Source organism: Leuciscus leuciscus, assembly GCF_965113295.1.
Source record: "Leuciscus leuciscus genome assembly, chromosome: 7".
NCBI classification, from domain to species: Eukaryota; Metazoa; Chordata; class Actinopteri; order Cypriniformes; family Leuciscidae; genus Leuciscus; species Leuciscus leuciscus.
Window position 1 is genome coordinate 11,551,362 of NC_138731.1, and position 26,902 is coordinate 11,578,263.

The 26,902-nt window shown below is 36.9% G+C and overlaps 1 protein-coding gene and 2 long non-coding RNA genes across 3 annotated transcripts; all 3 read right to left on the reverse strand.

The window, feature by feature from the left end:
* Positions 1-1,474: 1,474 nt before the first annotated feature.
* On the reverse strand, positions 1,475-7,316 carry LOC309503488 (uncharacterized protein). Its single transcript, XM_082176330.1, has 6 exons — positions 7,217-7,316; positions 6,999-7,113; positions 4,982-5,021; positions 4,701-4,768; positions 3,492-3,537; positions 1,475-1,514 (listed from the first exon to the last, which is right to left on the reverse strand). The coding sequence occupies exons 1-4, from the start codon at positions 7,302-7,304 to the stop codon at positions 4,706-4,708; spliced, it is 306 nt and encodes a 101-aa protein (XP_082032456.1). The 5' UTR covers positions 7,305-7,316; the 3' UTR covers positions 1,475-1,514; positions 3,492-3,537; positions 4,701-4,705.
* A 2,151-nt stretch (positions 7,317-9,467) lies between these two features.
* Positions 9,468-13,491, reverse strand: LOC309503559. Its single transcript, XR_014207728.1, has 3 exons — positions 13,374-13,491; positions 12,461-12,605; positions 9,468-9,605 (listed from the first exon to the last, which is right to left on the reverse strand). It is a non-coding gene; the product is annotated as an uncharacterized lncRNA (long non-coding RNA).
* Positions 13,492-21,932: 8,441 nt separating this feature from the next.
* On the reverse strand, positions 21,933-25,339 carry LOC309503872. Its single transcript, XR_014207912.1, has 3 exons — positions 24,394-25,339; positions 23,028-23,092; positions 21,933-22,939 (listed from the first exon to the last, which is right to left on the reverse strand). It is a non-coding gene; the product is annotated as an uncharacterized lncRNA (long non-coding RNA).
* Positions 25,340-26,902: the final 1,563 nt, after the last annotated feature.

A 26,902-nucleotide genomic window follows, 5' to 3' on the forward strand; every position in this document is an offset into this window, starting at 1 on the left:
AGCAACTAAAATTCGAATCACGCACGCGCACATCGACTCTGATTTATTAAAATTTAATGTTGACGTTTTCTTTAATATGATATTCATTCTTTCAGACCAGTTTTATTATTAAAACCCGTGGAAAAAGCCACAAGGGAGAATAAATCGGACATCATATAAATTAATTAAATTGGCCCCTTTCCGCATATATAACCATCAAGGCCAATCAGCTTTCAGTATCACTAATGCGTCATCCAACCGGTTAGTAGTAGTGGTGAAGAAATCCAAATTAATTCTCTATTAAAATTGTTCACAATTGCTACCCTGTTAAATATAAACTTACTAAATTTGCCCCCATTAAATATCAAACTAAAACGACAGATTGCATTGTGGGTTTAACCTGATGCAGCAAAAGATTTGTTGATTACAGTGAAACTTTTTTTTTCTTTGCTTACAAAAAAAAGTCTGATAATTATTAAAGCGTTGCAGTATTTCTTGACCAAAGTGCTTCTGTAATATTTAGTGTATCTATAGTGTATTAAAGGTATACATTTAATCACTTCTGTGTTTCCTGGAAATGGACCCTTCAACCTTTCCATTATTATCTCACCAGCTGAACTATAATGAGCATATATGTAATGAGCATATATAAAAACTATAATAACATATATACAATGTTATAAGACTGCAAATAATATTTCCTCCCACAATTTCTCTCATCTTAAATATATATTATAACTTTTTCTCACCCAATTGAATTTGATCAGAAGGGATGTGTAAGCACTATTATTTGAAAAACTTCTCTGTTTTGTATTATTAAAAGCATTGTTTGACTATACAAGGGTAAATATTTGATCATTCTACTATGGTATTTACCAAATGTTCTTATGCATTAATGCAGTAGTGGTTCTTCACTTTCTCTAGACTCAACTCACTGGGCCCATTTGGAGCAATCTGTGTCTATGTGCTAATATAATATACATCTAGCCTCTAGTCTAGAGAGAATATGGTTGTTCATATCCAGACATTTACTGAATAGACAAGTATATACAGTATATATATATTATACTGTACACACACAATGGGCTTACATTCAAAAATGACTATGTAAGACTAAAAAATGACTTCATATTTCCTGATTGCTAGTTTCCCCAGTGTTGCTGTGGGTTTCACCAGTGTCCTCCGCACATGCAGGTATAGTTCATCAGGAACTAGAGGCTATATTGTGTGTGTCATCTCTGTGACAGACTGGTCACCTGTTCAGGGGGATTTTCTACCTTTGGCCTGTGCTAGCTGGGATTAGCTCCAGCTCCTGGATATTTCAGGCATACAAATGTGGTGTTTTTTTAAAGGTCAAAAGATGTAATTGGACATAGTGAAAACACAAACCTTTATTTGTCCACTATAACAGAAACTGTGGTTCAAAAACAAACAAACAAACAAATGTCTTCATGTACCGGTAATGTACTTAACATTGAGTGAGAGTAATTTGAACATGATCTTCAGGCTGCCGGGTGTGTGGCCATGTCCTCTTACTGGGAAAAAAGTAAAAACAACAATCAATAAATGAGAAATGTACAGAGGTGAATTAAGTTGCCATGTCGGCAGAGCCGGATTAACGCAAAGGCAAACTAGGCACGTGCCTAGGGCCCGATTGGCGGGATGGGGCCCAGACAGAGGGACAAAAAAAAATAAAAAATAAAAAAATGTCCAATGTCCTATCTACAATTTATTTCAATATTTATTAATTAACTAAAAATAGTTACGATGTTTATCTTAACCATAGACTGTTACATTACTGCAGTTAAACCAATGAATGTGTCCGTTACAAAGCGGGTGCCGGCTTCTGAAAGTATATGTAACGAACGCATCCATCAGGTGCTGCGAGGCAAAAGCCTAATAAGCACACAAAGAAGCACAGCTCATAATGCAGGTGTGTGAGTTGTCGTCATCTATTTTGGAGTGATTGCAATGTATTCTAAATATAAACTTGTACTGTAGATCAGCGTCATTTCTGGAAAAATCATTCACCGCTTTATTACGAGTTTAAAAGAGCGCGAGCGTCATTAACGTGCCCAGACGCGACGCTTTGAATTTGCGCGTACAATGAATAACATCGCGTCGGGAGCTGACTAGTAAAAAAGCTACAAAATTAAAAGACAAGACGTCTGTATTACGTCAAGCCAACACACTACAACATTTTTAAATGTTTCAAATAAAGGATCTCATATCTATGGGTCTATCTTCTAAATTCTGCTGATGATTAGATTATACCCTGACATTACGCCAATAATATCAGTTTATATATTTTTTTCTGCTCAGTAGCGATCGTGTCTTTCTCTTCCACTTGATTTGTGTATAGCATATTTAAGGTAGCAATGCAATATAAAAGCACTTATGCTCATCTACTGAAGTGGGATTCTGGAACTGTGAATAAATTGAATAAAACAGCAAAATAACAACAACAACAATAACATCTTCATTAAACAAAAAAGAGATTACCTTAGATAAAGTTTGATTACATACAGTACCGGTAAAAGTCTGGACCCATTACTATTTTTAATGTTTTTGAAAGAAGTTTATTATTATGCTCTACAAGCCTGCATTTATTTGATCAAAAATACAGAAAAAAAACAGGAATATTCAGCAAGGATGTGTTAAATATATAAAAAGAGATAGTGAAGACTTTTTTAAAACAACTTTTTAATAACCAAAAATCCTGAAAAAAAGTATCACAGGTTATAAAATAAATATTAAAGGAGAAGTTCACTTTTAAAATGAAAATTCTGTCATCATTTACTCACCCTCATGTTGTTTCAAACCTGTATAAATTTCTTTCTTCTGCTGAACACAAAGGAAGATATTTAGAAGAATGTCAGTAACCAGACAGTTTTTGGGTCCCATTGACTTCCATAGTATATTTTTTTCCTACTATGGAAGTCAATGGGACCCAAAAACTGTCTGGTTACTGACATTCTTCTAAATATCTTCCTTTGTGTTCAGCAGAAGAAAGAAATTTATACAGGTTTGAAACAACATGAGGGTGAGTATATGATGACAGAATTTTAAAAGTGAACTTCTCCTTTAAGCACCATTTCTAACATTTGATAATAAATCTGAATATTATAAAGTTTTCTGAAGGATCATGTGACACTAAATTCAGCTTTGCATCACAGAAATATAAAGTATAGTAAAATAGAAAACCATTATTTTAAATTTTAATAATATTTCACTATATTATTTTTCTGTATTTTTGATCAAATAAATCCAGGCTTAATGAGCATAAGAGACTTCTTTCAAAAACATTAAAAATAGTAATGTGTCCAAACTTATGTACTGTGTAAGTAAAAATATACTGCTTTTAAAATTAAATGTTGTATAAATAAAAAGGTTAGGAATCATATTTGTTTCAAGTGTTTTTTTATTGGGGGTGGGGGGCCTCCAACATGAATTTTGCCTAGGGCCTCCTAATGTCTAGAACCGGCCCTGCATGTCGGTTTACTTATTCTTACCAGGATGGACAAGGCAACCAATGCACCAACACCTCTTTACGTCCCTCTGAATTAGGTAAAAATAAAGAGCCAATTACTAAACAAATCATCATTACATTTCAATTTTTACATATCACTACATATCATTACATATCATTACATATCATTACTACATTTTTAAAGCATTTAACGTAACTCATCAAAAACTTTTAACAAAGCACCACGGAAAGCCTCCATCCTCATGTGTCATTACTGTGGTCCAGCAACACCCCCAGCACAGAGACAGAGACAGGGGAAGCTGCAGGTCGAGGGATGTACGTAACGAAAGGTGGCGTGCTGAAAGGTGAATGCTACTACAACAGAAACTAACCCCTAACCTTAACAGACAGCTTTCACCACCACTTAAAAAGACCTTTCTCCACAAGCAAAGCTCCAGCATATCCGCACTACAGCAGGTTTTGTCATCAAAGCATGAAATCTGAAATTTGAATTCCAATTCATCATTTAGGATTCTTATCATCTTAACCAAAACTGACCCATAAATGCCACTCAGACTGAAGAGCAACTTCAACAACTGCTGTTAACATATTCAGAAGCAATGGAAATATACACCTGAACTCTACATGTTATATAGTTAGATTATATGTTATATTCACAGTAGTAATGTACAGAATATTTTATATTAAAATATGAATTTACAATTCTTCACCTTATTAATCATTGTTTGTGTATTGGTGTGTGATCTTCTAACCGTATGCTCTTTTGCACTGCCTGTACTCATACTGTAATCAGTAAGCAAATATGAATTCCATTCCAGATGTTTATTTTTTGCAATAAAGTACCCTAGACATTAGCATACACTGAATGTGGAGTTCTTAACATTACAACAGAGCTAAATATGTTTGGGATACTGATCCATTCATAGTTTGAGCAAAAACATAAATTAATGACTTTATAATTTTTTTTGGGTGATTTTCCTTTTATTGTGACAGGACAGTAGAGAGATGACAGGAAACGAGGTGGGAGAGAGACGGGGGATGGGATCAGGAAAGGTCCACGAGCCGGGACTCCGGGCCGCCCGAGCGCAAAGGCGCTACATGTCTGCACTGACCACGAGGCCATTGGCGCCGACATTTAATAAATTATTTAAATTAATGTTCTGTACATGAAAACTTCACCGGTATTATTAACACACAACATTAACAGATTGAAATATAGATTAATGCCAACCTTTCTCAGACACGTCTTGGGTACAAATTCCACTGGAAATACGTCCAGAGACGCATGGAATGGACATTCTGTACAAATGTAAAATCTGATTAGAAATGAATTAATTACTTAACTTGAACAGAGAATGTCTAAAAGTTAAAATGCAAAACAATTTTTAAACATCTAAAAATCTAAACAGCACTGAAACAAATATAAACATCAGTATTATGAGAACTTTCCAAATGGATGACAATGTGTAATAGACTAGCAAAGAGCTAACTGTATTGTATAACATTTTATACCTGTGTCTTTCTCTTTGCTGCCATGTTGACAGCTGACTTGCTGTGAAGTAAAACAAAACTTTTTTTAGCCTTAGTTCAAGTTCACATTGTTCCTTGCTCATTGTACTGGCTTTAGCCAAAGTCATTTCACTCAGTGGCCATCTTTGAAATGCCTCTTGGTAGGGCTGTAGTCAAGACCACCTTTGTCGAGTCCAAGACCAGGACTAGTCGAGTCCAAGTCAAGACCGAGTCCAAAGAGGTTCGAGCCAAATCAAGACCGAGTCCAAAGAGGTTCGAGCCAAATCAAGACCGAGTCCAAAGAGGTTCGAGTCCGAGTCAAGACCGAGTCCAAAGAGGTTCGAGTCCAAGTCAAGGCCGAGTCCAGGACAGGAAAAAAAAGTCTTATGCATGACATTATCAAGACAATCATTTTGGGTTATTATTTGTTGATCTAAAAGCAAAAACAGTGTCACAACACCCAGGATTTTTAAGTATAGACATTCCCCTTGATATCATATAATCTTCTTATCTAAAGAAAACAGAATGATGACATATGGTGATACCTCATAATAGCAGTGTTAGAACTGATATACAAACACCAACCCACTACTGTTACCACTGCTAGGTACTAGTACTGAGCATTTGAGCAACTAAATTACAATATAGCTTCACTGCAGATGTACACAGTAGTGTAGAAAAGAAGTGTCTTCATGTGCAGTGAAGCTATATTGTGGTTGGTATATATATATATGGTTGGTTTATGCCTTCCCTGAAAAAAATATTGTATTGTATTATATTGTTATTTGGACGTGGGTTAATAGGAAAGACATTGTATTTTCAGAAAACATTAAAGTTTGGTTAAACAACAATGAACACAGTGTAATTTAAAGGACAAGTTCGGTATTTTACACTTAAAGCCCTGTTTACAGATCGTATCTGATGAAATAGAACGGTTAAGATTAAAATTTGGACACATGCTCCTGTCCCGAGAATTTTAGGTTTATTTCGCTTCCCCCCCCCCCCCCCCACCCCCACCCCCACCCCCACAATGGTTGTCTATATGCACTGGAAGATTCCGTCCTAAAAACACATTAAACTTTCGTTTACAAAGACGTGAAACTCACCGAGTGGTCAGGGGGTGTTCACTGATATGTTCCATCAAAAATCGCTGAAAAAGATGCATTCCAACAGGTTTTATCGTAGTTTTTGTCCAACTCCATTGACTTGCTGTGAGACCGCAGCACCTTTACGGTATTACTCCGCCGCTTCTTCTTCTGCTTCTTCTGTGTATTCAATGAAATGCCCGTGGTTTGCTTGAAATTGGCAAAGGTGCATTATCGCCACCAACTGGGCTGGAGTGTCTATTATTCAAGCTCTCAACGGAAGAATCACGGGTGTGACGCGTTTGGCAAAATAGGTCCACAAAAGCGAAATAAACCTAAAATTCTCGGGACAGGAGCATGTGTCCAAATTTTAATCTTAACCGTTCTATTTCATCAGATACGATCTGTAAACAGGGCTTTAAGTGTAAAATACCGAACTTGTCCTTTAACATATGTTCTTTTTATTTGAGGACAAACTGCAGAATTTTATCAGGTGTTTAAGAAATTCATAAGAATCATTTTTCACAGTATACTTAACTGTACAAGCATTTGTACAACGGTGTATTCTTCAAAAGCTTTTTTAACATGAACTATAACAGGAAAAACAAATCTGAGTAAATTATCGACTTTTAGAGTGTAGCATTCTGTCTGCAGGTGAGGTAAGTACAACTATTCAGTTTTACAAAAGTGTTTTGTTACACTTGAGAAATATGAGGGAAGGAGAGCATATCCGCTCCTAAACTGGCTCTATGGGGCCTCATAATGAGCCCTCCAGCACTGAACACTCTTTCAACTGGTGCTGAAGAAGCAGGTACAGAAAGCACTTTGACAGCTAGGGCATGCAAATGACGGTATTTGTCCTTGTTTTTCAACCAAAATACAAGGGCATCCTGCTCTGCCGGACAGCTCTGAATATCCTCCAGGTATGTATGTACCTCACTTTTGCCAGGAGCCGTGGACTCTTGGCGTTTGGGGGAGAATCCTGGGTTGGTTCTGTGGGTTCCTCACAGATGTCCAGGTCCACTTTCTTAGCCTGAGCGATCAAGCTGTCTGGAAAAAAAGAAAACAGAAGTAAATTTGACTCACTTCTTCTTCCACTTCAATAACCTTGCAAATACACTGTACTTTAAAGGGGGGATTTTGAAATAAATACCTGTTAGTGACTTCTGCAGTTCCTTCTTAGTATTTTGTATGGTGGTAGCACTGCCACTGGTTCTGACATCCATCTCAGCCCAGTTCATCCCGAACTGGGGGTCCAGCATCGCTCCCAGAATGTATATGTTGGTCAGTGGCCTACAGAGTCTCTTTTCACTATCCATTTCTGTTAAATGAGAATGTAGCTCGAGGACAGTAGGGACAACCATGCTGATGTAACAATTTTGGCACCCTCGGTCAATTCAGTGGCCTCAGCAAACGGTCCAAGAATTTGTGTAAGTTCTCTACACTGGGCCCATTCACGTGAGCTGAGGACAACATTCTCAAAGTCCACTGAGCACATCTGAGTTAGTGCAGTATGATCTAATTCGATGACTGCTTGTATTTGTCTGAATTGCGAATTCCACCTCGTGACATTTGAGACTGGAATGCTTTTACCACTTCCAAAAACAGCCTCAAATCGTGCCACTGTGCAGCAGACTGGCAAGTTTGGCCATTTTTGAGATTGCCCGAGACATCACTTTTACTTCTTTCATCCCATCCCCGATAACCAGTTGAAGACTGTGGGCAAAGCAGGATAGCCGTTGACGGGAACCAAGAAGAAAGTCTGTATCTAACTGTTCCCCAACCATGTCCTCCTCATCCTCACTGTCATCTGAGTGGTCTGCCATAATGACTTTAAAAGCCTTCTTGGTGTTAGCTGCATTATCAGTGATGATAAAATCTACCTTATCACTGATATTGTAGTCATCTAGTATTTCATCAAATGCAGCTGAAATGTTTTCAGAGCTGTGACGCCCTTTGAATCTCCTGCAGTCCAGCAGGTAGGCGTTCAGAGTGTACCCACTGGCTGAAGAGTTGAGAACATGAGCTGTGACTCCCAGGTAAGATCTGACCATATATCAGCAGTTACAGAGATTGATTTCTGATCTACCAGACTGGACTTGATGCACTCTTTCACTCTCATCACTAGTTGAGGTATCTGTTTGCTGGTTATTGTTGTTCTGGAGATTGGGGTGTATCTTTCATCCATGGTGTGTAAAAAATGTCTGAAATGTTCATTTTCCACGATTGATATAGGTAGACAGCAGCCAATGATAAGGTCATGGATGATCGAAGCATGAAGAAGCATTGTAAACTTGAACTTGCAATGGTCGCTGCTGAAATGCATCATCAATCATTGGCTGTGAATCCCCCTGTTGAAGTCCTTGGCGTTACTCCTGCAGGCTGGAGATGGAAATACAAAAGCATCTATAAGTGTTGGAACTGAATAACAGGCAGATAATAAGCTTTATTTAAAGAGAAGTGAAATCTGTATTCCCAATCATTCATTAATGTCCACTCCATATACTGAGAAAAACTAAATAAAGTTGTGTCTGGATCGTCAAACTATTAGCCTAATAAATGTCTTTCAAATGGCATTCAAAGCTGTGTCCAGACACTGACATGAAGGGAAAGCCAGAGGGATTTTGGTCATCCAAGTGCAGCTCCTATCTCTCTGAATGGGGAAACATACAATTCTCCAAAACTGTTAAATGATTACATTTAAGATAAAATTTCAGATTTGAAATCACCAATAAAATTTGACAACTACAGTCTCATAAAATGTTTTCCCTTCAGTATAAAGAAAAACAAAAAACTTTTCAGACTGGAGCAGCCAATGGGCATGAGCGTCATACACACGAATCTCAGAATACTGTCTATTTCTAGAGCCACCGGAGCTTCTAACGGCAGCTGGGATGATGTGTTAACTTTTCTAATCAACACTTTGCTCTTTTATTTAGAAGATTGGATTAATTTGCCATGTTGGGCATTATTAATGAGTAATAGAAGTGAGTCTTTGCTTCAGCCCATCTTCTTCTACTCACCATTCTGGTTTTAATACGACTTCCTCTATCTCTCTTCTCTCTTCCATTTCATTCATCTTAAGTGCACTGATCATTCTTTTCTTTACCTGTTTCTTCATCTCCTTTGCCTGTTTAGTCTTTTCTTTCACTTTCATGTCTCCTTCCTCAACAGGTCTCTCTGGTTCTCCGCCTCCACTTTCTGTCTCTTGCTCTTCAATTTGCTCTTTATCCTCCGATCTTTCCTTCATCCTCACTTCTACATTTTCTCTGATTAAATGTCTTCATCTTCTACAGCCTCTCTTAAGTCCTGACTCTCTGTCCTATCACCCTCTGTGTCCTCTTGCTCTTTTTCTGGACTTTTGAATCTCTGTTCCTCAACAGGCCTCTCTGGTTCTTCGATCTGCTCTTCATCCTCCAGTCTTTCCATTTCTACATTGTTTTCCAGTATAATGTCCTCTTCATCTTCTACAGTCTCTTTCAAGTCCTGCCTTTCTGCTTCATTACCTTCTGTGACCTCTTGTTCTTCTTCTGGACTTAAACCTTTAAAAAAAGTACCATTAAAGTCATATATATATATATATATATTTTTTTTTTTTTTTTCAGTACCATTGGTTTGGCTCATTTCTTGAAACAGAAATTACATTCTCAAAACTCTAAGATCATTTTGCAAAACAGTCTTACAGTTCAGCACAACACTATAGCTCACTTGAAAAAGCTCATATCTCTCCCAAAACTGTTCATTCATGCTTCAAAACTAAATTTCCTTCTCATTTAAACAGTCAGTGCCCCCAAAATGCTTCGTCCCTTTGGCATTGTGTAAGCACTGCAAGTCAAAATGTTTAGATGTTTTGTCACTATGGCAGAGGACCATTGAAATATCCCTCAGGTCCACCTTTCAGTCTTAGCCCAGTCCTTCATTGACAATGGTTACTGTACTGTTTTTTGTCTAGCTAACAGAATACAATTGTGTATAAAACTGAAAAAAGAAATAGGATTTTAGGGTAAGAGTAGCCTCCAAGGTTTGACATCACACACTGCACTCATACTGCCAAGGAAATTGTAACCATTATCATTCACACACATAAAATAACTTCCATACATCAGAGTAAAAAGAAAATGTTTACAGCATAATATACTGTAATATAAACACACAAACAAAAAATGATATGCAGCCTACAGTGCAGTAAATAAAGCTAGAGTTTCACAACTAACAGTTCTTCAGTGGTCGCTCTCCTCACCCTCCCTCTCCTGGCCACCGTCCTCCTCACCCTCCTGGCCATCCACACACTGCTGTCTGTCTGGCCACAGATTCTCGTCCACATCACAGCGTATATTCTCCCTTGCGATGCAACGAGGGAAGAAACAGCGTGCATGTCGCAACCATCCCCTACACTGATCTCCTGTAAGATCCTCACACGCAGCGTCCATTGCATGGAGCAGGGACCTCTGATCTTGAGCCCGATGCTCATACACTCTCCACCTCCAAGCGGAGAAATACTCCTCAATAGGATTGAGGAAAGCAGAGTAAGGTGGTAGGAACACCTTGACCATCCTTGGATGAGTAGTGAACCAGGCCCTGATGAGCGGGCCACGGTGGAAATTCACATTGTCCCATACAATGACATATTGTGGTAGGTGAGGCCCTACGAGACCTCTCTCATTTTCAGGGATCAAATCAAAATGAAGGCAGTCCAAGAAGATGAGGAGGTTCTGTGTATTACAGTTTTTCTCAGTCGCTTTGGTGAATTTCTCACATCACTATTTACATTTGCACAACAGTTAATGCAGTTCTCAAAACAATTAGTACAAACTGCAAAACCTAGTTGATAACCTGCAAAAGCGTGTCACTTGCTCAAAATGGAGATAGCTCATTCCTCAAAAGCAAGTATTCATGTCAATGAAAGTGTCAGTGTCATCAAGATGAAAAGTCCTGACACCATTGTTTATGAACAAGATAGTCAAATGGCTTTGTCACATTTTCATTATGACAGTTTACTCTGTAAATGTTTTCCAATGCAAAAAAGTCAGATCTTGGAGACACTACCTGAAAATGCTCAAGACAGCACTATATACTATTTGCACAGCCATTTGAAAAATACAGTAAAGTTACACATTACTGTATTTAGTGAGGTAACTGAGTACAAGACACTGAATATGTATGTTTCACATTTTTACTGCATATGCTCTTTGCAATTCTAATTTGTTCACAGCATTGTGCAAAAGAAAAAATACACCCTTATTTACAACAAACATAAACTCCCTTTGGGTAGAGCTGTGCACAACTGGAAACAATATTGCAGTACATATTGGAACTGAACATTGGTTGCAACTTCACACACCCCTTCTCATCAGTGAAAGCTGAGATTCACCTGAGAGAAATTGTTCAATTTAGGAGACATTTAAAAAAAAAAAAAAAAAAGATTTAAAAATGTTTGTAAAATTTGCTTGACAGATTTTGACAACTAGTTCAACATTTTTGTATGTAATGACTCAAGCAATGAAATGAGGACTATTAGTTTTATATGGAATGACTATTCAGCATTCACAAGTATAGTTAATTTTGACTGACATGACATAAGCAAATGATAATGTTATAAAACAGCAGAGAGTTGTATGAAAGCAATTGATGCATGTCCAAAAGCATTTGCAATTTGTTGGAAGGATTGAGAAACTGCTACTATGATGTGCACAAATGACTAAATGTTGTGGAGGTTGAACTAACTGTTGTGCAAATGTAAATAGTGATGTGAGAAATGCACCAAAGCGACTGAGAAAAACTGTATATGGGCCAAGACTGGGGATGTGAGTGGCCACACCATTCTCAGATATGGCAGCACACATAGTTATATTGCCCCCTCGCTGGCCTGGGACATCCACCGTGGCCCGGTGGCCAATAATATTATATGGTGTATATATATATATATATGATATTCATGGTATTATGTTCTTGACTAATTTTGACAACTGAACAGACTATTGTGCATGTAATGACTTATACAATGAAATGACGCTGACACGTTTTGGAGCGAACAACCATTAGACTGAGAATCAACAATCAGTTTAGATCAACAAGATCTATTCACTTGGGAATTGTGCTAAATGTAGGCTACCTGTACTTAATCATTTGCAAAGATGTACTGAGACATTGAGACATGTACTTAGACATTTGCAATTTGATGAAATGAATGAGAAATTCAATTCTGTTGTGAACAATTGCCAAGTGGTTTGGAGGTTTGTCCATGTTATTTTGAGAATGTCATTTCTGTTTCAAGAAATTAGCCAAACCAATGGAGAAAAACTGTAAATAAAGTGTAGTTTAACATAGAAACTTGTATAGCTACAGTATTTAGGTATCAGTGCTTGCAAATACAATTTACCCTGTAAAATATACTCACAGAGGATGAGCATTTTGTCCATCACCATATGTCCCTCAGGTGGGAACTCAAAGGGACACTGGACCTCCGTTGTCCACTTATGGGCCTTCGAACATTTCCCTAGTAGAAGAAGAGGAACATATCCCAGAGCTTTCAGCTTCTCCATCTAAAATATAAGAACGTCAAACTTTTAAAAATGGTTCATAATAATTCTGAAAGAAACAGTTAAAAAATATGCTAAGCATCATGTGACTCCAAGCCAACATGTGTTTTTTCTTGCTTGAACACAAAAACAGATTATTATTTATATTATACCATAAGAAAGGCTATTCAGACTGTTTAATTTCAGAAAAACTAAACAAATCAAGGTTTCTGCTAAAGTTGAGTATGACAAGCTTTCTGCTTTCAATGAACATCAGTTCAAGCCATATTTGCAAAGCCTCCAAGCAACTTTTTTTAGGTTATGCAAGGCTAACTGCTATTTACTTGAATGGGGAACTCCTGAAATCTCCAAACATATTGTAAAATTAGCAATAAAATCTGACACGAACTGTGTCATAAGATCAAATAGAGTTAAAACTGTAAATTTTGATTAGATTTAGTCATTGTGCATGTGCAGTAGTTCTCCTTTTACTGGGAACCAGAGCTTCTAATGGCAGCTGCAGTGATGTGTGACTTTACCAACAGCCTATTAGCTCTTTAATTTACAAGAGTTCTGTCCATTAGTGGCACATCAGTGGAAATAATATGAATTTCTTTTCTTTTTTTAACTGTCAGTTTACAGGAATTACAATTTATTCATGATCATGTAATGTATTATGTTTATGTACTTGTATGTAAAACATCTTTATATTGTATAGCCTCCTCCTATATAAATGTTTTAGTTTAGAACAAAGTGTGAGGTAATGAAATTTGAATGTTGAACTTTGCTTACCATGATGGCTAAATTGTGAAGGACTTTGGATTGATTGCGTGATGCAGCTGTGGGTTTAGCCACTGATGGGCTTTGTACGGTGGCCGAGAGAGCTCAACGCGCTGCAACTGAAGAAAACACATGCAAATAGAAAAACACCTACAAATTAAGAAAACATCTTCATCAGTTTCACAACACATGTGTGCACCAAATACTCACAACACAACCAAATACAGAAACGCGCTGCAAAAGTTCACAACACAAACAAATACAGAAACGCGCTGCAAATAGAACAGAACACAACGGAAATGTTTCCGGGGAACCCAATAAGTGGGTTCCTCCAACTCCTAATGAAGTGCTTGAAATCATATTAAAGATGAAGGACACAGCTCCAGGACATGATGAAATTAGAGCTAGTCTCATAAAGAAAGTAGCTTCCTCTATTATTGAGCCTGTAACTTATGTTCTCTCTTTGTCACTCAAAACAGGCGTTGTACCAAGAGATCTTAAATTAGCTAAAGTAATTCCCTTGTTTAAGTCTGGGAATTCACATTTATTTAACAATTATCGACCTATTTCACTTTTACTTTTTTTTTCTAAAATACTCGAAAAATTTGCTTATAAAAGGATATTAAAACACTTGACAGAAAATGTGATCTTTTATGATCACCAGTATGGCTTCAGAGAGAACATGTCTACAGAAATGGCTCTTTTATAGTTTGTTGACAAAATTACAAAAAATCTGCATGAGAAAAATAACACTATTGGTATATTTTTAGACTTGTCGAAAGCATTCGACACAGTAAATCATAATATTCTTTTAGCAAAATTAGAAAATTATGGCATTAAACATATAGCCTTAACTTGGGTACAAAACTATTTGGAAGAGAGAGAGCAATTTGTTTATGTTAACAATTTGAGCTCAAGTAGGGGAAAACTTTTATGTGGGGTACCGCAGGGGTCCATTTTGGGACCTCTATTATTTCTAATTTATATCAATGATTTAAGAGTTGTTTGTAAAAATGTTATGCCACTCATGTTTGCAGACGATACATGTCTTCTATTATCTCATTCTAACATTGACACATTGATAAGAGAAGCAAATGAAGAATTACAAAATATTTCTAAATGGTTTAAAGTTAATCAACTCTCTCTTAATATACAAAAAACGAATTTTATGATTTTTAGCACAAAAAAACAAAGGAGATTGTCAGGACATAGAGGTATCAATTGATGGTTTAAAAATTTGCCAAGTGAACCAAAAAATAAACATTTTAGGTGTCATTGTCGACCAAAAATTAACCTGGAAATATCATATTCAATATGTTTGCAGAAAAATAATGAAATCTGTTGGTATACTGAGTAGAGTTCGCTCTTTAATTGATATTTCATGTATGAAAACATTATATTACAGTTTAATCTATCCCCACATTCTGTACTGTAATATTGTTTGGGGTGCAACATGCCTAACATATTTAAATAAGATTTTATTAATACAAAAGAAATTCTTAAGAATTATGACTAATTCAAATAGATTGTCATCATCTGCTCCGCTTTTCATAAAATATAACATTTTGACAATATTTAATGTTAACATCTATTGCATAAATATTTTTATGTATAAGTATGTGAATATGACAAATATTATGCCCAGAGCTTTTAATAACTTTTTCATGTATTCTTCGGATGTTCATGCCTACTCTACAAGGCACTGCAAAGATTTTTATCTTCCTTTCTGTAGAACTACAGCTAATCAATCTACACTGAAATACAGAGGGCCTTCCCTCTGGAATCATTTAGACCCTGCTTTAAAGACTAAAACCACTCTAAACTCTTTCAAAAGAGAGCTGAAAATAATGTTAACATGTAAATAAGTTTATCTTGTTAATTTGTTATATTAAAATGATTGATGTATTGATTAAATTGTCTTGCTTGATCATGTAATTTTATGTCCATTTAATGAGATTTTGGGGAGGTGGTTTTATAAGACCTTAAGGTCTTCTCACTCTCTCCCGCACAGTATTTTTGTTTTCTTCTTTTATGGATTTGTAAAGTTGTATTTTAAATGTTATATGTGCAAATAAACTTTCAACTTTCAAGTGACGGACCCGGCTGGGAAATAAATTTTGATTAGATTTAGTCATTGTGCATGAGCAGTAGTTCTCCTTTTACTGGGAACCAGAGCTTCTAATGGCAGCTGCAGTGATGTGTGACTTTACCAACAGCCTATTAGCTCTTTAATTTACAAGAGTTCTGTCCATTAGTGGCACATCAGTGGAAATAATATGAATTACTTTTTTTTTTTTTTTACTGTCAGTTTACAGGAATTACAATTTATTATGTATTGCTATGGACTTGTATGTAAAACACCTTTTGTCTCAACAGAAAAAACTGAGACAAACTAAATCCAGAAGAACTGCGGGAACGTCTCCAAGATGCTTTAAGAAGAAACCTTCCTGCAAAGCTACAGTACTGTGAAAAGTAGCCCACTGGCACTTGGGTCCGTGTACTTTTTGATCATTTCATTTCCTGTTTGGAAGGGAATAACGAGAAATGAAAACCAGCTTGTTTATTCGTTTTTTAGTTTAGTTTAAAAAACGAAAAATGAGATTTTGGCTCGATTTTTCATTTTTCGTTATGTGGTCGCCGTTGAAACGCCCCTTTCATCTGATTGGTCAAACCGCTCCACCTTCAGTAAGCTACGAGCTTTTCTTTCTGTCAGGCAGAATAAGAGTCAGTAGGCTACGAGTGCGGCACTGACAAATGCACTTTAATAAAATAATGTCTGAAACCACCACTCACTGTTAACTACACACAATATTTGAAGCAGAAATATGTTGCTGGTCACGTAATTCGTGCTGCTGCGACTTGCAAGCGACCCCAATAATGTGAACTACAGTATATGACAGATTATATTAGCATATTTCCCATTGATAAATACAGTGCAAATAGTTCCGTCTCTTTGGATAAAAGTGAAGTGGAAATAAAAATCAATAATAGGCTGAACTGTACCATGACAATATGCCCGTAACATTTACCACTCTAGTCTTTTATTTACATCAAAAGGCAGACGGGTGTGTGTGACACAGCCTATATGGGCTATAAATAATTTAGAAAATTGAATAGAAATAAAGTTTATATTTTTGAATACAAGCATGTGTAGCCTACTCAGTTCACATGAAAAGAAAGAGACAGAAAAGAGAGAAGCCAGAATCAGTGAATGTAAATTAAATACTGACAAAATTACCAGGTTTGGGATTAATTGTTATTATTATTATGAGAAATTGACTCCGGCTAGAACTTTGATGCTTCACCAAACTCAGCTCAGACCCTCAGACTGGTCTAACTTGCTTCTAACTGGTCAGACTTACTTTCCCAAAAAATCCATCGACTTGCGTTATCTGAGCAATGAAGGCCGTAATACTTAATGCTGTCCACTAGAGGGAGCGACAGGATAATAAGTGTTTTCTACTCTCTTTCCCTGTTTGCATCAGTTTAAATGACAAATAAATGCATGAATTTCATTCATAAATAGGCCATATCTGTGTATCCACTCTCTAGTTTATTTTAAGATATGGTTATTCACACTGGTTTTTGCATTTAATGTTTGTCCATCCAGAACTTTTATTTGTCATAAGCGCTGTAGCCTACTAGAAAAAATATATGATTCAACAACACAAACTCTGTTTTTACTCGGCAAATTTGTTTTTCTTTCAAGTAAGCTATAGCCTACAAGTTATCCTGCTTTTTGCCATGGCTTGCCATACTAACCAGAATAAACAATATTTTCTCCACACGAGATGTTTAAAAACCCTGCATTTAGTTTTTTGTGAAGACGAGCGCATATCTTACAAAGGTTCCAGTTCTGTTTAGGCCATTGTAGTTTGTAATGCTTCACAAAGGAAGTCCATTTGTGCGGCCGTTGGCGTTAAACGAAAAGGACATTCTGAATATGAGCCGACTGTAAAATTAGGAATTGTGTAATAATCACAGATTATGAACAGATGTTTTACACAACAAGGATATATTCCCATTGGGTTGTTGTTGGGTTTTCATGTTTAATGGGAACTTTATAGACATAATGATTTTTATACTGTAGCCTACAAACTGTATTATCCCCTAATTCTAATGTAACAGTTATGGGTACGGTAGGTCATCTACGGACATCTAATGTTACGGACATATTATCATGATACAGTTCATCCTATTATTGGTTTTTATTTCCACTTCACTTTTATCCAAAGAGACGGAACTATTTGCACTGTATTTATCAATGGAAATACATCATGCTAAAATAATCTGTCATATAGGATACTATTTTCACTGTAGGAACATTTTAATGTAAAGCAATTTCAGACCCCTCAGCTGACCCCTCTCGATGTGGAGGAGCAGCGGCTCTACTCTGAGCTCCTCCCGAGTGACCGAGCTTCTCACCCTATCTCTAAGGGATCGCCCAGCCACCCTGCCGAGAAAGCTCATTTCGGCCGCCACTTCAGTGTGATATGTTACCATATTATCATGCTTAACATTGAGAATTTGAATAATTGTAATGTGATGATCAGATGCAGATATCTAAATATAGGCGGTTTGCGGGTGGATTATTTGTTTTTAATAGTGGATTCGGGTGACTCAAAGTGCACCAGATTAATGAATTTATCTTTAAAATTTACAACATTTTCTTTACCCCCCTAGAGGTACCAAGCTCCACCAACAGAAAAAATGGTGGAAAACACATTAGGCTATATGATGATCTACAAAAAAAGACACATTTAATTATCTTATTATTAAAATACATTATTATGATTTTACCATCTCCGCCTCCTTTTGAGCCTGGAAAAACCCTGAAATAGGCAATAGGCTTCTTGTAAAGGTATTACTATTTACTAGTAATTAGAATGGTGTTTCAGTGCACTTAACTTCTAACTTTTGGGAGTTGATCAAAACAGTTCTCTTTTGGATATATAATAACAATGAGATATTCTGTAGCCTATACTGATTATCAGTTCGTCGCATGTTTAGACCTTGTATGTGTGTTGCACAACACATGTTGCACTTGGCGATCACGGTGGGGATTGATATGGTAGTGGACCATGATGGTCATAGAAGAAGTGAAGGAGAGCCAGTACCCCCCAATTATGGTGGGGTAATTCGCACTCTGCTTAAAACAGTCAAATCCAACAATATTAATCAGCGAATTGTAAGTATATGATCAGTAACAGATGTGTAAAAGATGTTTGATGAAAATTAATTTATGAGTTACTCGAAGTTTTTGTGTAAGTAGGTCACTCTCTCCTCGACTGGAGAGACCATGAAACAACATTTCACGAGGGAAAATGCTAATATAAAATCGATTTCTGGTTACAATTGTGAAATAGTAACTTGAACATGTACCCAGGATCGTGTTTAACAATGTTAGTGTGAGAAAAAGTGTATTTAATTTTAAATACTGTTTTAAATTTGATATGTAGCCTAGTTAAAAAAAAAAAAAAAATGATGTAGGCCTACTTCCCTCGAGGCGACGACATCGGATGACGTCACGGCCATCGATCGTCGTGTGGAATGTTGTTTGAAATAGAAATATCCTGATCCTTTTTAATGAGAAATTGAAGAAATATATCATTGTGAAAGTAAGGAGCACAAACAGTTCCTTTAATCCATTACTCTAGGGCTAGGCAGTGTATTGAATGATGTGAGGTTGACATGAATATAAAATAAAATACACAATTCACTAATATATTTATCTTTTGTGCCAAAGCTCTGGGTTATGAGATACTTCATCAATCTATCATGAGTGTTAACTTAATAAAGTTTTTATGAATATTTGTTGTTAAGACCACATGTATTGGATGGTATATATGAACATATTTATGTATAATATATCTACTTATTTATTTATTTTGTGTACCAAAGCTTTGGGTTAGGCTATGATATAATTTCTATGTTAGTCCATCTATTGCACATGTCAGAAATTAACCAAATTATGTTTTATCTTTATGTCTGTCTTTTTACATTTCCAGAGTGAAAATGTAATTATGGTAATGCAAAATGTAATGTAATTATGATTTTGTATTTGTATATATATACGTACATACATACATTTGAAGGTGAGAAGGGCGTGCGCCTAGCCTGGTTAAAACCAGACCATTCTCAGTAGTAACTGAGTTATGGTCTGGCAAAGCTCCATAGACAAATCATTTCCAAAGGGGCGTCACCAACGGACGTCGCTCAAATGCCTCTCGGCTCAATTGGATAAACCTAAAACTCCAAAAACCAATCAGAGCGATCGTCATGTGTAAAGCCATATTCTGCGTCCCAATTCGCCTTGTTACACTACGCCATAAAAGTATACTCTTTTTGTGAAGAAAATTTATTTACTTTTGAATGTGTAGCAAAAAAGTAGGCAACTTTTGGACATACTACTTCGTCATCTTTATCGTACGGATCTGTCGCGTGCATCCCGTCATGTAAACTGCCCTGTCAATCATCTTGTCACAGATAAAATCCTCTATTAAATCGAATTTAATTTCCTACCGTTTCGGAGAGAAATGTAGCAGCACGTTCATCTGCCAGTGGGTCTTTCATGGAGACTGTCCTCATGTGTTTGCAATTTGAATATAATAATGCATTTTAAAGTCGGTGCGCTTCACCAACGGAGTGGACGTCGCTCAAATGCCTCTGGGCACAATTGGATAGGCTAGACCTAAAACCAATCAGAGCGATCGTCATCGTGTAAAGTCCGCCTCAACGTTTCTGATTGGTGCCGCGATTTCCACGGCATGGAAATGGCCTTGAATGAGCTCTTTGCCAGACTACTTGCAGAGCAAATCTAAATTTGCCGGAAGTTGTCTGGGTTTTCCCAGGCTAGAGTGCGCCGCAACCAAAGACCGAACCAAGCCAGCCCGAAGCTCTTAGTCGGACGCACGGGCTGGTAAGGGAATAAAAAAATCGAAAGACCATCTGTCCACTGACCACTTCGAACAGGCAAGAACCAGACCAAGGTCACGGACGCACGCCTCCCACACTCCTGAACTTTTCCTTGACCCGACCTCCTGATAACCATTTCACAAGTTCACACTTACAAATAAGTCAGATAATAAATGGTATGCATATTTGGGTGCACTTTTGTCCATCATAAAAATAATTGGATTCGCATTCAAAATGCAAGCATTTTGAGAGGTGTTTTGACAATTCAGAGCCACCGAATGACGAATACGAAAAAACGCATACAAACATTTCGGACTCAGTGTGCAAGGATCTTAAGCTGCGTAGCTTAAGGTTGCACACTGAGTCCGAAATGTTTGTATTCGTTTTTCCTCCAATCATAAATCCTCTCCTGTGGCCTCATGGGAAAGTAACGTGTCCATCGTATGCACACTTCAGAATCTCACTCGAAATAGTGAGAGGGCATCAGTAGGGCTGAACGATTAATTGCATTTGCGATAATATCGCGATATGATGAAATGCGATTTTTTAACAGCAAAGCTGCGATTACAGTCTGGTCACGTGACACGCGTCGGTATTGCCATAGACAGTATATAAACTGGACACAGCGACCCCATTGGATTCAACGGAGACAAGTGAAGTCAATTAGAAGCACTAACTTCCTGATGGTCGAGCGTAATGCGCAGACTCAAACTGAGCTTGACGATGTAGATGTGACGTGAGCAACCCGTCTATCTACTAGTAGCTGTACCAAGAGAAATCTGAATCATTCCCTTCCGAAACTTGCAGAGACGGAGATCGTGAGTAGGAGGTGTCTATGAGCTAGAAGCAGGAGAAACTTTTGCTAAGTATTCTGATTAATTACTTTGTCATTTTGCCTCCACGTCCCCCCGACTGCCCGCGAGCTTCTCCTCCTGCCCATACGGTAATCTCTCTACTGTGCGACAGAGAGTCGCATGTTATGACGCAATCGTTAGCCTATTTTTACAAAAACTGCTTCTACGGGGCCATAACGTAAGATACAAGGTAATGGAGCCTTTTTATACATTTTCGTGTTTCTTTAGAAATAAATAATGGACAAATGGAGTCTTTAAACGCCTCAGATGTGAAGTTATTCGCAGTCAAAGTGACGCCAAAATGAATGGGAGTCAATGGGATGCTAACAGCAGGTGATGGTCAGCTAGCCAATGGCGGCGCCCGGGGCTACTTCAAAATAATATGAAACCCTGCCCCCCTGGGTATTGCAGATGAAGCATCAACTTGGCACGCTACGCATATAGGCCTGCCCAGCTAACACAGTTACGTTGTGAAGACGTAACCGGACCGGACCATATTCGTCGTAGCGACGTGCCACATAACGTTCCAGTGACGTAACTTTGTGATTCCCATAATCGTCGTGGCGACGTTATAGTGGTACGTCGCAAGAACGTGATGAGTACGTCTTTATGACCAAACTGGCACGTTGCGAGGACGTAACACCAAAGGACCATATTAGTCGTTGCGACGTGCCACATAACGTTCCAGCAACGTAACTTTGTGATTCCTGTATTCGTCGTGGCGACGTTATAGTGGTAGGTCGCTGGAACGTGGCAGGTACTTCCTAACGACCAAAATACCACGTCCGCATTTATTTTTAATATACTTCTCACCTTTAGTCCTGGGAATTAAGATGTGCTTGATCCATAACATTGAAATCCACATAGAACTGATAAACTCAAACATTTCATTCTCTGCTGTAAAACCTTATACATTCTAATAGGGAATTGTGTATTGTTTTCTGTTAATACGTTTAGGGATCAATACAGATATGTAATGGAAACCAATACAAACTTGTATTAAATTCTAAATAGAAAATGGCCCAAAACCACACTGCATTAATTTATTAATCAGCATTTATTCAGTGTGTTTCTTTGTACAAACTAAGCCAATAAATTTTGAACATTAACGATTTTTTAACCATGTTAACAAGTAATGAGTACAGAAATGTAACATCAATTAATTAATCAAAAAACATAATCAATGAATAATGTAACCAACTATTAAAATGTTTTATTCTTTTTACTGAAAAAAAAAAAAGTGTTTGATATTCTTATTGATACTACTCTCTATAATTTGGCGGATAAACAATAAAGACCTTTAAAAAAAGAAATGAAAAGATTCAGCATTTTCTTTATTATTAATTTTATTTGCAGAAATAGGTTCAGTTGTTTCCTGTAGTGTCCTATGAGGCTCCTGCTACAAATGTCTGGTGGTGATGTGCTTCACTACCAGTAGCTAAACCTGAACAAAATGCGACAATTACCAAAGATCTATAGCCTAGTCCTTGAGCTTCTCTGAAGCTAACAAATAAAATACAAATATTGCTCATAAAGAGTAAAGATATGTAAAAGGAACAATATAGATTTCTAGCATTTCTCCTGTATTATTTCGCCCACCAAAATATACATAAAGAGTTTTTTGTTCAAGAAAATGAGCATGATGACTGTGTCCCAGCTGTGGAAACCGCTCTTTCAGACAGTGTTGAGGAGGCAGAAGGAGATGATGGAGAGCTGTGGGAGAAGAGGAAGAGTCTCTTTCTTACCCCACCAGTGGAGGGCAGGGTCTTCTGAGGCAAGGAGAGGAGGATGGTCTCTCTCTATATATTGCTGGAAAATAAAAATAAAATGTACCATACTACTGTAGTCAGGTTTATAGTTTTTTGTTATAAAGGAATAAGAAAATTGTCTAACTTACGTATTCCTCCTCCTCCTCTTCCTTATCCCGAGCTGCACTGTCACCTCATCGTCCTTCTTAGGCAGCTAAAACAGAGGAGTACTTTATTAATGTTGCTAATATAATGCAGTTTTTCGAAAATACAGTAAAAACAGTAATATTGTGACTATCATTAAAATGTAAAATAGCTGTTTTCTATTTTAATGTATTTTAAAATATAATTTATTCCTGTGATCAAAGCTGAATTTTCAGCATCATTACTCCAGTCTTCAGTGTCACATGATCCTTCAGAAATCATTCTGATATGATGATTTGATGCTCAAGAAACATTTATGATTATTATCAGTGTTGAAAACAGTTGAGCTGCTTAAGATTTTTGTGTAAACCATGATGCCCTTTTCAGGATTCTTTGATCAATATAAAGTTCAAAGAAAAGTTTTAAAGTTAAATCTTATAACATTATAAAAGTCTTTACTGTCACTTTTTATCAATTTAATCCATTCTTGCCATTATTGTTTTCCAAAATCTTACTGACCCCTAACATTTGAATTGTGTACACAAAAACAAGAAGCAGCATAACTGTTTTCAACATATTAGATAATAATCAGAAAAAGTCATTGGGCATCAAATCATCATATTATAATGATTTCTGAAGGATCATGTGACACTGAAGACTGGATGCTGAAAATTCAGCTTTGATCACAGGAATAAATTGCATTTTACAATATATTCACATATGTTATTTTAAATGTTAATATTATTTCACAATATTATTGTTTTACTGTATTTTTAATCAAATAAATGAGTCAGTAATATAGGTAAAAATATGGTGGGGGAAAATGGATATGAAGTTATTTAATAACTTAAGCTTCCTCAGTTCTCCCTGTGTTTCCCACTTCTCTGTCAGCAACTTCCTTAAGAAATGTTGAAATCGTAGAGCTTCCCCTCTGTTGTAGAGGGGTTATTTTGTCGCTGCTAAAATAACATAACATGTATCAATATTTCTTTACCGTGAAAGATCAAAACGCATCTAAACTAGTTTCAGACAATTTTAGCTCAGTGTAAGTGACGTCATCGATTAACAGCACACAGCTGCTACATTTATGTTATATCAGTTAAATAAATTAATCAACTTCCAATCACACATTCAGGTGCACATCATAACCTCTTATCTACACAAAGATGTGATTATAAGCCCAAACTTTTGTAAATAAGAGCTTAGGTTAGCCTCTCTTCTGAAAACGGTTGAGATGCTAACGGACTTTTTCGAAGACACTAAACCATTTCTACAAAGTAGCCTAAATATTCAACAGATGTAATAACACGTAAGAAAAGTGTCAGGAACAGTTGTGTATATTATGTGTGTGATTTTAGAGACTAAACTCACCTGAAAGCAGTGAAAACAACAGCAAGAGAGGGAGCTTTCCTGATATCCGTTTTGTTGCGGCGCCGTTTCCATGGCAACTCTGCGCCGCTCCAGGGTTTGAAAGCTACTCAAATGTTCAGCCCGCACGCTCATAAAACACGTCAGTCACGCAGCATTTACATAAATAAATATGTAGAATTAACACATTACTTAAATACAAATCTCATGAATTTAAAACTCATTTTTAAGTTCTTTAAGTTTGAAGTTCAGTTTGAAGATTTTTTTAATTGTTGTTTTTACGAACACCCAACCTCCTTAATAATAATACAAATGATAATAATAATAATAATTATATACAAACGTTTATATTTATGACAAGGTTGTGAGGACGTCGTGGTAAAGTTCAATTTTTTTTGAATCTTGCCTAACGTTCCAGAAACGTTGTGGGCACGTCCTCAAAAGACGTCGCTAGTTTATCCCATGGAGAACGTTGTAAAGACGTGGTCCACTGGTCACCAGATAACTTTCCAGATAATTTCAATTATATAAATAAATGCATTACAAATATTATCCTAGTGATAATATGCCATTTGGATATTATATGGAACATTTACTTAATTCATCAAAGATTTTATTAAGTTATCTGGTGACCAGTGGACCACGTCTCTACAACGTTCTCGATGGGATAAACTAGCGACGTCTTTTGAGGACGTGCCCACAACGTTTCTGGAACGTTAGCCAAGATTCTAAAAAAATGGAACTTTACCACGACGTCCTCACAACGTTCTCCATGGGATAAACTAGCGACGTCTTTTGAGGACGTGCCCACAACGTTTCTGGAACGTTAGCTAAGATTCTAAAAAAATGGAACTTTACCACGACGTCCTCACAACGTTGTCATAAAGTAATGTCACGCTGACCAAATGACGACTAACTGACGACGTCGTCACAACGTACTGTGTTAGCTGGGTGGCTACAGGAAATAACAGTTTGTTCAATTTATGTGATATTGTGTTATAGATTCTCTCCAACGATTCTGTATCGATTAAGATAATTTCAGATTTATGTCTGAGCTTAATAGTTTTAAACACAGATACGTGATGACGCGTGTGCTTTATAAACAACCGTATTCTGCTTGCTTCTAATTCCTCTGTCTCTCTCTCTCACACACACACACACACACACACACACACACACACACACACACACACACACACGACACCACTCGAACCTTACGAGAAATAAATGATGTTTTATAAACAAAGTTCGGGAGGTGCACGTTCAGATAATCAATCCAAATCTACTTGTCATCAAACAATTACGTCGACCCTAATCAGCATGACAAGAAGTATATATATATATATCCACTCTGTCAACTCACCTAACATTCCTTGACAGTTTTCCAGCATCCCTCCACCATCCCGACTCCTCACTCTTGGCTCTTTCTTCACAGCCAGGAATACGGGGGGAGCACTCTGGGTTCGGGCCGAATACCGAGCCCGGAGCCCTCTCCTCGGACAGCACGCCAAATACGCATTTATTCTATCTGACTTATTTGTAAGTGTGAACTCGTGAATCTTTAATAAAGTTCGGAAAAGTTGAAGCGAATTACAAGGACATTCGCGGGCTTCATTGCACAAGATATGAGAGACGCGCGGTCTGCGTGATGTTACTTTTGTAATGCGCAGTCTCGCCCGCCGGTATTTTACTTACAAATGTTCTACGAAGGCATCATATATCTTGGAATGCAGTTGGCTTAATTAAAATTTGGTTTATTAAAAAAATAAAATCACAGACAGAAGCTGCTTTCAATTTCAAATACTCACGCGCGCTTTACGAAGAGCGTTAGATCATGCGGCTGTGAGCGACTCCGTCTACGTGGTTAAATGTACTTGCATCTCAAAATGCTTTTATGATGCGAAATTAATGTGACACAGTCAGTTATTAAACAGACAGGACAAACCACATCTTATAATTTCAAAAGAGATGAAAACGTTCCGACAGCCTACTCTTAAATACTGAAAGCACTCTTTGTTAATTGCTTGTAATATTTTTTTCCCCTCCTTTGTTATTTGTTTTGAAGCTATATTTGTTAAAATTATTAACAATTGTATTAATTTAGTTTTTTAATGTGTAATTATTATAAGCAGGCCTACTTATAATTATGTAATTAAATATTTTAAGTTTTATTAATAAGATCAGTTAAAGAAAAAAAAAATGTGATGGGCTCATGAGGTGCCTAAAGATTCCCTTCCCTATTTTACAATGATTTATTGCTTGTTTTTGTTGATTAATAGAAAAGATAAAGAGCTTAAAATAATCACATATTAAATCGCAATCGCAATATTGGTAAAACTAAATCGCAATTAGATTATTTTCCAAAATCGTTCAGCCCTAGTCATCAGGGTACTTTTTTGCTTCTCTTTTGTGAGTATGGTGAAATTGGACATTCTTATTTTGTCACATACTGTTTTTCGCCTACTATAAAGTAGGGAAATGCGATTTCGGATGCAGCCACTGCGTTGTCGAC

Excerpts from the sequence above, each read along its gene's own strand:
- LOC309503488 (XM_082176330.1), bottom strand. The coding sequence starts at position 7,304 with ATGAACTGGGCTGAGATGGATGTCAGAACCAGTGGCAGTGCTACCACC. Across the intron at positions 7,114-7,216 it reads ACTGCAGAAGTCACTAACAG|ACAGCTTGATCGCTCAGGCT; the intron begins GTATTTATTTCA and ends CTTTTTTTCCAG. Across the intron at positions 4,769-4,981 it reads CAGCAAAGAGAAAGACACAG|AATGTCCATTCCATGCGTCT; the intron begins GTATAAAATGTT and ends ACATTTGTACAG.